The 15,667-nt window shown below is 40.5% G+C and overlaps 1 protein-coding gene across 2 annotated transcripts in view; it reads right to left on the bottom strand.

The window, feature by feature from the left end:
* The window catches only part of gramd2aa (GRAM domain containing 2Aa), a 48,108-nt gene that overhangs the window by 15,853 nt on the left and 16,588 nt on the right, over window positions 1–15,667 (bottom strand). For both annotated transcript variants that reach the window (XM_049597729.1, XM_049597736.1), the window contains exons 3-6: window positions 9,715–9,772; window positions 6,715–6,787; window positions 2,708–2,811; window positions 2,035–2,133 (exon numbers count right to left, since the gene is read on the bottom strand). In XM_049597729.1, coding sequence (XP_049453686.1) covers window positions 2,035–2,133; window positions 2,708–2,811; window positions 6,715–6,787; window positions 9,715–9,772 — 334 coding nt within the window. The remainder of the gene's footprint in view (window positions 1–2,034; window positions 2,134–2,707; window positions 2,812–6,714; window positions 6,788–9,714; window positions 9,773–15,667) is intronic.

Raw genomic sequence — 15,667 nt, 5'->3', positions numbered from 1 at the left:
GTAATTTTGAGATCTTATCTTGTAATTACAAGATCCTGATGTCATACTACAATAAGGCCTTTTGCTGATACCGTAATAACTTTAACGTTAGCTGATGTGTAAAGTGAGTCTAGTGAGAAACACAAGGACGGAACTTTCGGTCAAGGTTCTTCAGAATAAAAGCATTATATCTGTAGACTACAGATTATGACATCAAGATCTCATAATTACGAGATATTATCTCGTAATTATGAGATCTTGTCTCCTAATTACAACATAATATCTCATAATTACGAGATAATGTGCTGATTTTTTTATTTATTCAGTGAATGCAATGCGCTTCTGTAGATTGGCAAGTGAGTTTATTGATTAAAAAGAACTTGTTTATCTAGTTTTTAACACATTGTGAATCGGAGTAATGTTATTCTGCTCAAGTATGGTTATACATTATATACAGTCAGATCATCTTTATGACTCGTTCAGTTGTTCATACGTCTTTTTGATAAAATATTTTACAAAACATGCCACGCACCTGGCAGTTCCTGCTATCAGTTGTATTTTAGCCTACTACAAACCAAGTTAGCACTAATGTTAACATAAGCTGTCTTCCCTAGTTAGTTAGCACAGCTACCAAACCTTCAGCCGTATTTGCACGAGGAGGGAGAGTCACAAAATCGCTTTGCTTTTGGTCTGAACCAAAGGTTCACACCTCAGGAAGTGCACTGGGGTTTGAAGCCAATTTTCTTAGGGTGCTTTCACACCTGCCCTGTTTGGTTCGGTTCAATCAAACTCAAGTTCATTTGCCCCCTAAGTGCGGTTTGTTTGGGCAGGTGTGAACACAGCAATTGCACTTGGGTGCACACCAAAACAACCAGACTGAGACCTTCTTGAAGAGGTGGTCTCGGTCAGGTTAAAAACGAACTCTGGTGCAGTTCGTTTGTGGTGAGAAGGTGTTCTGACCTGGATGTGAACCAACTGCAGTCACATGACACATTGTTTGGGTTAAACATGAGCATGTTACAGTCCTGGAGGATTATTAATGTGCACCTCCTCCTGTACTGCCTTAATATGCACATTCAGCACATCCAATGCATCAAAACATTGTTTTCTAGCCTCGTTTTCAAACTGTATGGTTTGACTAAAATGAACAATGACAGCAATATAGTCCACGATGAGCAGCGCTAAAATCAACCTGCGTAGTTGTCCCTCCATTGTGCCATTAGAAAGTATCACATTTATCTTGCAAGTGTACTCTTCTTCAATGTTTGGTTTACTTCCTGGATTTTTCCCACATGGAAATTCTGACCAATCAAGAGCAGCTTTCTTGCACAGACATTTTATCTGGTCCACTTGTAAATGCTGCCGTGAGAACACGAACCAACTCTAGGCAATTATACAACTTTGTAACAAAATTAGTCCCTGATTTAGACCAAAGCAAGACAACTCTCAGTCTGAAAGCACCCTTAGTGACCAAACGGTGGAATTGAAACATTTTTTTGAGCTTCAAAAGCCCCATGTAATTACTCATTTCACTGTTGCCATAGAGTGCTAAACCAGAGGTAGTTGGCCAGTGGAAGTCTCTAGTTTGCTTGCTCTAAGAACCTGATGATGCATTGCTAATCATCTGGGTAATTTTAGATGCGGCTGTTACAGGTTTGTGGCTTCATGCACCACTGAGCAACTTTCAATATTGAGCTGGGTCCCATGTCTTAACACATCTACAGAGTTTCATGTTTGCTAGGTACAAATCTAAAGCTGACCTAAAGTTATTTATGGGCAGTTGGGGCCTGAACAGAAGCTAAAAAGTTCATTATGTCTTTTAAAACACCACTTGAAGACAGGCTGAGTCTGATGTGACAGAGTTAAGTAGCCCGTCTGTATGTTGCTGTAATGGTGGAAAAACCCTTCACTCTCCCTCGCTCCACAAGACTGGGACTCCGCTCTGCTTCTATCTATAGCATGGTGTTGTTTTTTCCATCACACCTCTCCTGCAGCCATGCTGCGCTAATCAGCGCAAGTATTTTAATTCACGGCGACTGTGATGTAAGTGTTCACCTTCTGGCCGGTGTCTGTGGTGATAGCCAAGCCATTGGGCACAAGGCCTGCTGTTTTGTGCTTCTTCACCAGCCTCACAGAAACGACAGGGATCGCCACCTGAAGAAGACAGGAAATAACACTTCAGAGGAGACAGTCAAATTTGGGGAGGCAAACTTGAAAGCAGAATAATAAGAAAATTACAGGTGAGAGGAAAACACTGGTGTGATTTGAGTAAATGCTGGCAGGGAAGGCAGACACTGTAATACAGGGAGGAAAAGCCCCAGGAGAAAATCAGTAGTGGACATGAAACGTGTTTGATTTCAGTCAGAATGTGAAGAATGCAGTCTGAATAAGTAGCTTATTGTCACTCGGATGTCAGGAGAGGTTTGGTTTCAAGGAAATCAAGGAACAGGAACAATGCACAGCATCAAAGAGAGAATCACATAACTGGTTCAGGTTAAAGGTTCAGTAAGTCGACCTGTTCTCGCTTCATTATTTCACAGCACATGAAGAGAAAACATGGGAGAATTAAGTCTGTGACACTGAAAGTCAGCCCGTAATCCTGAATGACTTTCAGTCAAATTATTTGTCAGGTTGTCCAATCAGCTTTGTCAGATCGTGACTGGGAGACACCCGCTTCATGTTTGTCAGTCAGTTTGAGTTTATTAAACTGTCTGTCAATCTCTCATACCTTTATGTCCTTGCCGAAGAGGTTGGCATAGAAACATAGCCAGTTTCTGGAAATGTAGAGCCGGCCTTGTAGAAGGATGTCTCTGAGGAGAGCACAGGAGTACACTGAGGACACAAGAGACAGAAACACCTTTTTAAAAACCTTACTCTTTCTACAACTAAAGAAAAAACATACAGGCTTAGCAAAATCTCCTAACCTTTTTACTGTCTCAGCATTTTTAAAATCACCAGTCTGTGAAGTTTCATATCACTGGTTTTATTCTGACAGGTTGCACATGGCATCAAAGTTTATAGTAAAGCAGGTTGGACTGTGCTCACAGATGAGCTCATGCTGTGCTGGAGGAGTTGGTCTTCCTGAAAGAGTTTCTGAGATTAACCAGATGGCAGAACTGAAGCAAGAACAATTAAAACTGGACACAGAGCCAGGACAGAGACTTCAAGGGAATACAAAGAAGAAAGAAAAAACAGCAACTATGTAGTACATTTTTGTTAAGGTTTCTTTTATCGGGCTTGTGGTATATAAGAACAGAAACGAATGTTGAAGATGCAGTACCAACATATTAAAGCCGCTGCTGATAAGTGTTGTACAGATATTGAAAATCATCGGATATTTTCATGCAGAATAATTTTACTATCGTCTGGACGTAAAAGCCTCATAAACAGAATTCAGAACATCACAGAACACCTAAGGTAGCTAATTTTTTTTACATGACATCTCCTTCATCTGCCTAACACCTCATTTCCACTTACACATATGACTGGTGTCTGTAGATCCGTAAATATACGGATGATGCCTCTAGTGTCCAACGCAAGGAAGTGCATTTCTTTATGGACGGACAGAATAGTGATAGAAACTGATAGAAACTACCTGTAGCCATAGAGGTGAGGCTAATTTTATCAGTTTTTCTCCATCAAGTAGTTTTGAATATTCGCTTGGAACATTACTGAGACAAAAACAGGACCTGCCAGTAAAGTGTATTGCATTCACTGAATAAATAAAAAAATCTACACATTATCTTGTAATTACGAGGTCCTGATGTCATAATCCGTAGTCTACAGATATAATGCTTTTATTCTGAAAAACCTTGAATAGAAGTACCGTCCTTGTGTTTCTCGGTGGACTCACTTTACAAATCAGCTAACGTTAACGTTATTACGGTATCAGTGAAAGGCCTTATTGTAGTATGACATCAGGATCTCACACAACTCATGCAGTATACTCCAAGTCTTATTTATCCAGTCCCATGCTCAGTGTTTCCCACACACATGCATTTTAGCAAAAAAACAAAAACCTTAGTATTGGAGTCTAGCTATGAAGAGAGCATAGATAAGATTCACTTTCAGTCAGAGATGAGGACTTGAGTCATTGTGACTTGGACTCGAGTTGACTCGAGTCGCTGTTTTGATGACTTGTGACTTGACTTGACAAAAAATAAAAGACTTGAGACTTGACTCAGACTTGGAAGTTAAAGACTCGGGACTTGACTTGCCTTGAGACACGATGACTTGAATGACTTGCGTGTTATTCACATCATGTTTTCAGTTTGAATATAAAATTAATAAAGTAATTTAAAAAATGATGTTGATTACCCGGTAGGAGCGCAGGCTGAGGGGGGGTTGGTGGAACTTGTTTTTTAATTTATTTGCTAACATCAACCCCAGAAAACGTGACACAACATCAACAACATCACAAGACCGGCTGTACGTTTTGTGAACGAGCAACACAGGGTTAAATCAGCTAAATGGGTGATTTTGGCCGCTGCCTTGGTTAGTGTGTGTGCAGGCGCACATGGGGGTTGTCCCTGCAAAGTAAACATTGCAGCGATGAAGTCAGTGTTTACTGACAGTTACTTATATCTTGTCTTTTCACTTTATTAAGATCAGATTCTGCAGGTAAAATTACAATAATAAGGTGACTTGACTTGGACTTGACTTGACCTGTTACAGGACTTGACTTGACTTGACATAACCTGTGACTTGACTTGACTTGCCCAAGAAAAAATGACTTGGGACTTACTTCAGACTTGAAGGTTAAGACTTGAGACTTGCACATGTGTGACTTGGTCCCACTTCTGCTTTCAGTTCAGTTTGAAATTTTAGTTTTCAGCAAAAATACATGTGTTTAGGAAGTACTGAGCACACGACTGGATAAATGACACTTGTAGACACTTGAAGTATGCTGTATGAGGTGTGTGAGAGTTTGTAAACAGATGTTTTGACATAGTTTGACCCCAATCAATCAATCAATCAATCAACATGTTTGCCGTTTTCCTTGGAGGGGGACGAGAAAAACAAAGTTTTCTTCACGGATTCAAGGTAACACAGCATGACTACGTGATAAAGAAATAGTCAGGTGTGGATGATGTATTCCTTTAAGCCAGGGCTGTAACCTCATCGTTAACGTGGGGGGAGGACCATTTTCACTCTACACCTGCTATATCTACACCCTGGAGGGGGGTCGGATGAGAATTTCACTCCAAGAGAAATTTTGGAAACTCAACAGATAAACTGACAGTAATAGAGCATTTTGAAAACAAAACTCTTAGATCAGGGATTCTCTCAAAAATATGACTGACTGCAGCTCAGAAAAAGTGCACACGCTATCATATTTTTCTGATTTATCATACTATGACATTTTAAATGATTTTTTTAGTGACATTTTATATGACATACTGACACTGTACAAAAACTATCGACAATGATATAACTCACATAACACTTATATTACATTAGTTTTCCACTTTTTAATACATTTGAAAGTTATGAGACAGAGGCAGAACAGTGTTTGACACTGATTGTAACCACCCACAGTGGTCGATCAACAGCTTCTGTTGGAGTACGGCAACACCACCTGGACAAACCACACACAGATCTGCAGTGCACCATAATAATAGAACCAGCACTAATAATAAAGGATGAATCAGTACATCATTATCTGTATCTTTGTATGTATCTGTTCAACCAGCTAAATTATCTGTATCTGTATCTCTACTGGGAGTGGGCAGAATTTAAACCAGATGTGTCGGGGCTTTAAAAAGAAACTTGATGGGACCGTTTGGAAGTTGTTATTTTAAGCCTGTCATTAATACGGGTCGATCAGAAGTTGCTCCATTTATAATTCATAAGACAACTATTCTATCAGTAAGACACTGACCACAGCTACCCAAATGAGGATTTTCCTTCATCACATACAGATACTGACACATTTTTACTTTTATTTTTATTCACTTTTATGCTTATTTATGTACTTTTACATGTATTAATTACTTTTATATGTATAAATCATTTTTATATTTATTTATTTACTATTTTATATTTATTTATTTATTATTTTAAATTTTAATATTTTTTACTTTTAAAATTATTTATTACTTTCATATTTATTTATTCACTTTTATTTTTACTAATTCATTTACCAGATACTCTGATACAATAATAATGGCAATGTGTTACGTTTATTTATGATTACACTTTCAGATAGCGGTGTGTGGTTTCCTGTGGTAGCATAGGAAAAATTTTTTCTTTATATTTTTGAAATTTAGAGCATATTTGAATATAGTATATATACATGTATTATAATCACTGCCTAGTCATTAAGCCTTCAGTGTCCAGAGCCAAATGTGACGTCATAGAATTGGTAACGGCCCAAAACCCAAAGATATACTGAATCAATAACAGACATAAAAAAAACAAACAAGTGCATCCCCACAACTGAAAGCTGCAATATGGGATCTTTGGAATTTTTGATTATGCTGGATAATAATTGATTAGATAACATTAACAGCCATTATATGATATTTAACAGAAGGCTAATATCAGTCCCATATTGTTACTGTATATTAAAGCTTGTAAGAGGAGCTAAAAAGACAAGTACAAATGCACAACAAGCAAATTATAGTGAAGCTGAAGCATGACATGTTCAACAATATTAACAAGCCGATTAATAAAATAGATGTTGTAATGCAAAACACATGTTTAAAGTTCTCCTGGTGGTAAAAAGAACAGTACCTTTCATGAGGATCTCATCCTTGGGCACACACTGGAACAGTTTGTGGTACTGCGAGTTGTACTTGCTGACAGTCTGTGCAGAGGGACAGGGCAGAGTCATGAGCAGCTCCTTGGTGGACCGGCCTGCCTGCACAGCACCACCGGCCACTCCGCCAGCCACTCCGCCACCACCGGCCACTCCGGCTCCGCTCGCCGCAGACACCACCCTCTCCCTCAAAGGACGCGAGCTCTGCACCAGGCTCAGCACGTTGGCACCGTACACACACACACACTCGCGCACATCCAAGGCCTGGAGCAAGCTGCTGCAAGACACACACTGTTTCCCTGTCGCCGGTCAGTACGGGACCGAGATGGACTGACTACCTCTAGTCTACAGGCACGTAGGGACACACACCTGGCTCTACACCTACACCTACACACACACACACATACACTACTACAGAGTTACAGCAGCAACGCGTCAGTTTACAGCCACTGAGCTCCTTCTCAGAAACTACAAGGCTCTCTTTCTCTGTCTCAAATACACCTCGAGTGACTCTACACTTTGCAGCACCCGGCTGACACCCTCCCTCTCCTTCTGCCTCCCTCACACACATACACACACTCTGCCCTTCATCATCCTGAGCTTTAAAAAAACAACACACGCTCTCGCACACACAGGTACTCCTCACTACTTGAAGCCCTTTCTTTCTCTGCCTTTGCCTTTTTCTTCCCTCTGTCAGTCTGTGACACCTGAGAGTCCTCACTTTTCAGAGAAAATCATACACTTTCCTTCCATCTGAACGCACAAGGGGTCTCATTCATTCCCCGCTCGCCTTCCTCACGGCTCAAACTCACATCCAGCTCTTGAAATATCTGCCACCACACTATCTCTCCCTGTTCCTCTGTCCTGTCTTGTATCACTCCTTCAACTCGTATCAGCTCAGTGTGCTGCTGTCTGCTGCTCCTGTTTTTGTCTTTCTATTAATAGCTCATACTGGAGCAGCTCCTGTCCTCAGAAAGATGGCGCTTACAGTACAGCAGGTTACAGTAACTCAGAGGGAGCGATCACCAAAGATGGAAAGGTGTTAATGTGTAATCACTTAACTGAATTCAAAGGTAAAATGGCATTAGATGATCATTTTATGGGATGCCTCAATTATTTCAACTTGACGGTGATATGGTTACTTTAAGTGACTCATATCAAGGCTCAACTTTTGAGAAATTTTACTGGCCAGTCTTGCAGCAAGTCTACAGGATAGTAATTTAGGATTAGCCTATATAGCCGAGCTCATCACTATACATATCATAATTTGTTCTCCATTCAGTTTTATATATTGATTCTACGATATTTTAAAGTGCCTCTCCAGTAGGTAATATTTTTACTAATATCTTGTTGAACGTGGTTTTCCCGCATAATAGTAAAAACAAACCTCTGACAATGGGCTGGAGGTAGATACACTCTTTTTTCCTCACTGATAAATTTGCTTGCGGTTTTAATACTTTTTGTACTGGTATGTTACATGTGAACTATGATCTCTGAGTTTGATATTTGAGTTTAATTATTGTTGTAATTTCAGTGTAGAGCGTCAGACTGAATTTACGAACGCACCATTTCAGGTCACTCAGTCTCCAGGACCGTGAGTGCTACTTGAATAAGTTCACACTGACCAGCAGGACCAGACTGGTCGACCCGTATGCTCTCACTCAGTGGATGGATGATGTCACAGGAAGCTTTGTGGTTAATTATTATGCCAATCTTACAAAGGAGGACGACACTTGAACGGTTTCCTACTGTTTGTTTTGCTATCGAAGCTAACGTTAGCTAATGCGCTAAAATATTAGTGTTACAGAGAAATCCAATATTCCTCTTAATACCTCCCCAGTTTCTGATGAGGTGGACATGATAACCCTTAATACACATAACGTTATTCATCCCTACAACAGGAAATACTTTTTCCCTAACCTGATGCACATGTGAGCATATCTGACGATCTCCTTTGTCCAGCTGTCTCGTCTTACCACATTTAACTCAAGTTGTATTCATTTTTGTTGACGGGCAGAGGTGGCCGGTGATAAAATTTAAGTTTTGAGCCATGATTCCTTCTATTCTGGCTCCCAATAACACAACAAGATGACATTTTAAGACTCCTATGTAACCAACGGGTCCATGTCATTGGTCCAACAGCCCATTGGTCTGACATCCCATTAGTCCGACGGTCCGTGGTGCTGAACGGCTCCCGGCGGGCGTACTTCTGCCTTGGTGTGCCGCGACCGGCTCTGGGTCAGCTGGGAAAGGCTTGAGGCGAAGCAGACTCACAGCTTATCACTTTCTTTTTCATTTTAACCCACACCATGATCTTTTCCTGACCCTAACCAAGTGGTTTTTGTGCCTAAACCTAACCAGACCTCAACCACAGGGGATCATGATGATTTCAGAACGGACTTTGGAACAATGGGTTTAATATGGTCAGAACAATGGGATGTCGGACCAAGGGGCAGTTCCCGTAGCCAACACCCCTGTGGTGGCGAGTTGTGTTTTGCCTCCAGCTAACAAACTGACATCATTGTGACGTCGGCACTAAGAGGTTCTATAGTCAAGGTCAGAGATTTATGGGACATAAACATATGAGACAATTTTGAGAAATCTCACATTTGTAGGGGGGTAAGCAGGAAACATCTGGTCATTTCTCACAGATTTATAATGGCAGCATGTTCATTTTTCTAACTTGTTAGGATGCCTTCATGAATAATTCAGAAAATAAATAATGAATAAATACAAAATGTATCAGACTGCAATCAGATGTTTGCATCCAATGACACAGATCAGTTTGAAATGTATCTCAGTACTGCAGTATAAAAGTGAGAGAAATGGCTTTGAGTTAAGGTAGCCTATCAGAAAATAACAGGGAGTGCTGCTTTTATAATAGATTAAACATTTAGGTAAAAATTAAAACTGGTTGGACCTGCTCCAATCACAGACACAGTAACAACAAGGATCCAAAGAGAGACCAGACTCACCGAGCCTCGGTAACATTTCTTCACATCCTCATAGGACAGGTCTTCAATCAGATGAAACCTGTGATGAGAGGAAAAACACACTTAGGATTAAAAAGACACTTCTCTATATGTATGTTTATCTCTTTATAATGATCACTGTATGCAAGATATACCATCTACAAGTCTTCTCAATGTAGTACTATGGATAAGGATTCGTAATAAATGCTGCATATATCACATTTTGCATGCAGATTAATGCCTTCATCTGGCCTGAAGACTGCATGACAAATGGTTGTTAGCTTGTGTGAGTGTGTATAGTACGCATGTGTGTCTGTGTTATGTGTACATTGCATGAAAATCCGAGCTGGGTCAAAGCTTCCACATGACAAGTTAATCATCAGTGTGTGCATAACTGCAGGGAGACGCAGGCTGTCACAAAACAACATAATCAAAGATAAATATTGAGTTGTTTAAACACAAACAGTGACCATGCCAGGAGATTATCCATGTTGTTCTTTTTATAGTCATGAAACACGAACAAACACAAACACACAAACACACACACACACACACACTCATCACTGGCATCATGCTCGCCTCAGGAAGAGTAGTCAGAGCAGTGCAGCAGATGTCACAGCATGATACTCATATCTATTGCTAAAGCAGACAGAACCAGCCAGCAGATAAAATACAGCATAATCAGCCCTTGAAGGAAAATGTCATTGAAATGAACTGCTGTCCCAGTTAAGACGCTTTAGAGAAGAAGACATGTATGCAACAATAAAGTCTGAAAGGCCAGATGTTTTTGAGGGATTATTTCCTGATAGAAACTTCCTTTTGTTCCTGTATCTTTCTGTGAGTGCCAGGTGATTGACAGCAAGCAGAGCACGGCGTAACACGGCGCTGATATGGAAACACTCCTGCTCAAGGAGATACTGATAAAACAGATGCTCTGGCAGAACCAAATTGCAGCTTCATGTTTACTGTGATGGATTAGCTGACTCTGTGGAAGCCATTTTTCATACGGTGCAACGGAGCAAGGCATCAAATGAAGGGAGGGAAAGTGAGCCTTGATATATTCAACCATCCAGAGTCCAGCAGGAATAATGTGAAGGACACAGGAAGACTGTTTCATTTGTCGTACAGTCCTCAAACTCAAAGACCTTCTCTTGTATAATAAAAAGTGAAAGCATATTGTTTGAAAATACAAATAAGTAGGGATGCACCATATTAGATTTTTTGCCGATATCCAATATGCCGGTATGTAACAACTCATTTGACTGATAACCGATCAATATATCCACTTTTTCCCTTCATAACTTCAGTGATAATCAAGTCTCTTCTGTAGTGGAATTAGCATCATATTTTACATGCATACTCTTATCGTGATGGCCCACCAGCAGATGGAGACATGAAATACAATGTTTTTCAATGTATTTGATATTCATTCATTTTGCAAAATAAGAAAAAGCATGTCTGCCGATTCTAATAGTTAATTTTAAAGTCAGTATTAGCCGATACCAATGGTGTGCCAATATTATCGTGCATCCCAACAAACAAGTATGTAAGCAGCCAGGGTTGTATTAGAAAGAAATAACTATCAGATACGTCTCTCCATATCATACATACAGGTGAACTAAGGGCTGGGCAATATATCAACATCTAACCGATATTGTGATATGAGACTAGATATTATCTTTGACTTTGTATAACGTAATATCCAAAGTATTGTCTTCTCCTGGTTTTAAAGGCTGTATGAGAGTAAGGCAATGTCATTTTCCGACTGTTCTAGCTGCTCTATATTTTGCCTTCACCCACCTACTTGTTATATCCACATTACTGATGATTATCTATCAAAAATCTCATTGCGTAAGTATTTTGTGAAAGCACCAATAATCAACAAAATGGGCGGCAGAGTGGTGCAGCAGTCAGCACCATCGCCTCACAACAAGAGGGTTCCTGGTTCGAAGGGTGGTGGAGCCCTTCTATACAGAGTTTGCATGTTCTCCCTGTGTCAGCGTGGGTTTCCTCCAGGTGCTCCAGCTTCCTCCCACAGTCCAAAGACATGCAGGTTAATTGGTGACTCTAAATTGTCTGTAGGTGTGAATGTGAGTGTGAATGGTTGTCTGTCTCTATATGTCAGCCCTGTGATAGTCTGGTGACCTGTCCAGGGTGTACTCCACCTCTTGCCCAATGTCATGGGTCAAAGGGTACAGATGACTCCGGCCAGAGGCCAAGTGTGGCCCGTGAAAAGGTCTATATAACTAGAGGACCTTAGGCATCTATTGGTACCAGCCATTAATTGGATTATAGGAAGTATAACATTTTGCAAAGTGATATGTATAGTGTCCATCTCAATGACTAATGGGGATCCAAAGCAAATCAATAAGATTCTAAATGCAGGACTTGTAATGGAGGTTTTTTTCCTACTACAATACAATGACAATTTCTATGTCCTCTAATGCTACATGAATATGTATTTATTATTTCATCCTCACTAGTTCTTTCAGAATAATGTAAAACAAATCTGTTTCTCAACATGGCTGCCCTGTGATTCAGCAGGGACTTTATGACATCACACTGTAACAGCACCACATTTGTATTCTCCTTGAACAGTGTCCTTCACTGTATACAACAAGGTGCCATTATGTTAAAATGCCCCTCACTGATGCCTCAATAGCAGCGGGACTGTCCGTGTCCCTGCTCTGATGAGACACTCTCCTCTGGGTAAGAAGATAGCGTGACCTCTGTCCCCAAACAACCCTCCCTGACTCTGCCGCCTTTTTCCATGCCGCTCATCCTCTCATGATGAAGCACTGTGGAGATGAGAGAGGTAAACTCTGCACCGATGGGGCGTCTGTCATGATGACACTGAGATAATGATGTCAGGGAAATGCTGATTTCTATGACTGAGTGCACAGCAAAATGACAAACTGGCCTACGGCTCATTCATCGTTATGTCTCTATTGTTACTCTACTGTCATCTCCTCCTTGAGTTAAAGAGTCAGAGAGTGAATGAGAGACAGAGATCGACAACTCAGGCTGGAAAAAGACCCAAGATGGGTTAAAGTGTCAGAGAGCAGAGACGGTTAAGAGAAGCTAAAGGTGCCTGCTGTGAGTATGTGTGTTTACTTGTTCTTGCTACAAAATGAGGACCAAAACCTGTTTTTAAACCAACAGAGTGAGGACATTTTTGGAAAGTGAGGACAGGTCACTTCATTTAAGGCCTGTTTGAGGGTATAGAGGTTTGTAATTTTTTTAAATCATGATTTTTATTATTCTCTTTAGAAGAAATGTAACTAAACAATGACAAATGTGAGTTAAATGTGCATATAATAGTAATTAACAAGATAATTGAAATATATCAAAAACAAATTGTTCAAAAACAAGGGAGAAAGAAAATAAATATAAATATAAAAAACTAAATGAATAATATAGATGCATTCAGTTCTTAGCACCTTGCTACATCCCTGTGATACAGACCCCATGTTAGCCCACCCGCACAGGATAAATACTATGTATATACTGTGTGTATAACGCACCTTAAAGGCACATTTACCAAAGAATAAATAAAACAAAACATAAAAAAGATAAATACAAATAAAGCTAGCCAGCAGCGCTGCTCATTTGGCAATTACCGCTACTAACTCCGTCCTGACCCAACAGAGTTGCTGTATAAACACTGTTCACCCTCCGGTCTCCCCCGAGGTCATCCCACTTTAGCATCACTGTTAGCTCTGTAAACACCGTTAGTGGTGCCTACGTGGCTCGTGTTGCTAACATTGCAAACAATGCTAGAGGGGTTTTGCAGCTTAAAATGTGCCTGCTTACTCACTGGGGCAACCAGTGGGGTGACCTAGGGTGGCCACAATGTTTCCGCAGCAACATCATCCTGCCACCAGGATTATGTTGCCAGCTGTAATGGCTGAATGAGTGGCGCCACTAGCTGGCTCCCACCTGACCCGGCTGGTGCACAGTGTAAAGCGGCCAAGGCTAACATTAGCTAACCAATAAACATGGAGTTTGGGTAGTAGACACTATGTTTCAGCATGTTAACGCAGCTCGCTGGTTGTCTGTCAGCAAAGCCAACATAAAATAAAATAAAAGCGAAAACATTTACATAACAAAACATTAAAATTTCACCACTTTGAAACAGATAGTTCTTTGAAATGCAGCACTAAAGCTCACTGAGTCAATGACGTGCCAGACCATATGGAAGAGCCTCAGGTACTTCACATTATTTTGCTTTCTTTCTTAAGAATTAATCAGTTAGCGGTTAATGGGTCAAAATTAACTGAAAGTGACATCCCTATTCACAGTTAATACCTTTTGCTTTTCCACTAAGATCATGCTGTATATCTTGTACATTAAATAAATAAAAATAATGTGAGATGTTTACCTTTAAAGGTCTGAATTCCTAAGCAATTTCAGTGTAGTTCACATGAATTTAGAAAACGGAATATTGAATAAGTAATCCATAACCACTATCCATAACTCCAATATAGCAGGTCATCAGAAGAGTCAAAAGCCACCCTCAATTTAACCTTTCCAACATTTAATTATTTCACGCCGCTTGCCCTAGATGTGCAAATTCATCGTTTTCCTCATTAAACTCACCCTCCTACAAAAGACATCCCATTATCTTGTGACCATGTTATGAACAATAGTGCATGTGTGCTGCTCTTCCAGCCTGCTGGTTGCTGCCTATAAATAGGCTCCACAGTGGCTCTGCACTCCCAGGTGGAGAGAAGAGAGTGATTATTAAAAACACAGGCAGCTCTGTGGGGACTAACCGGCTCTCCAGTCCTCGCTCTCACTCTCCATCTGTCTCTCACTTTTACACAAGATCCAGGTCTTAATCAATACTGCCTGGTACATCTAGATGCTGGGCGAGTGTAAAGAATACAAACGCTACAGGCAATTCCCATCACGGCACTGTATAGTAGAGCTGTGAACGTGGTGTGTCAAGGTAGAGTTATAAGGGCATAAACAAGGTCACGCTAGGATGATGTTGGAAAAATGATGGACAGTTGTCAGAGATACAACAGCAGCAATAAAATGCCACTATTTTGGACATCATTCAGAGGGTTTGAAATGGATTTACAGGCCCAGGGGGAACCATCGAATTCTGCAGCTGAAGTAAAAACATGAAAATCTTTAAAGCTGTCTTTTTACATAGCAGAAGCAGCAGCAGCAAAATAAGGTAGCTTTCCAGGAGTCAGGAGGTTCAGTGGACTGTGGATCACATTGTGTACATGTAGTGAATATAGAGACTGAAAATAATGCATGTCTCTGCCGTGACATGACCCATTGTTCTGTGGACTCCAAGCAGCAGTCTCCGGGGCTGAAAACTGAAGCCAACCTGGACGTGCCAAAGATTGCAGGTTCTCTAATGGCCACTTGAGGCTGGCTCCAAAAGTGAGTCAATCCCCACAGACCCCCATGTTAAAACGCCCAACTTTACTGCAGAAATAAACATGTTCACAGCCTGGTATAATTATAATTATATAATTTACCCATCTACATTTTTATTAAGGCTATAAGTTACACATAATTTACAGTGTGGCTCCTTTGACTGACAGGCTGTCTGCAAGGCGTTGCTACAGTCTTTGCGACCAAAAATGGTCACTTCTGGCTCCAAAAACCATTAACACCAAAATGCAGAACTCAGGGCTTTAAAACAGGAGACCACAAACCAATGGGTGATGTCATGGTAGCTACGTCCATTTTTTCATACAGTCTATGGAGGACTCCCATTTTGAAGCTGCAAGTTTTGCATTTTGGCTGGTGGTATCTTGGTATTTTGGAGCCATAAGCAGTGGCAGATCTTCAAAAAAATCAAACATATGGGAAATGGTGGGGTTGGGTGTATGAGAGAGTACAAGAAATTAAAGGTGAAGGCTATCTGGAACAAGAAGTAGATGAGTGTTAGTGTTGGTTATCTATTTTCTATAATTATTTTAGCTAAGTTGTT

This window comes from Epinephelus fuscoguttatus, linkage group LG2 (assembly GCF_011397635.1).
Source record: "Epinephelus fuscoguttatus linkage group LG2, E.fuscoguttatus.final_Chr_v1".
In the NCBI taxonomy this organism is placed as follows: Eukaryota; Metazoa; Chordata; class Actinopteri; order Perciformes; family Serranidae; genus Epinephelus; species Epinephelus fuscoguttatus.
The sequence above is the reverse complement of the archived record's forward strand: the minus strand, read 5'-3'. Positions and strand labels throughout refer to the sequence as shown.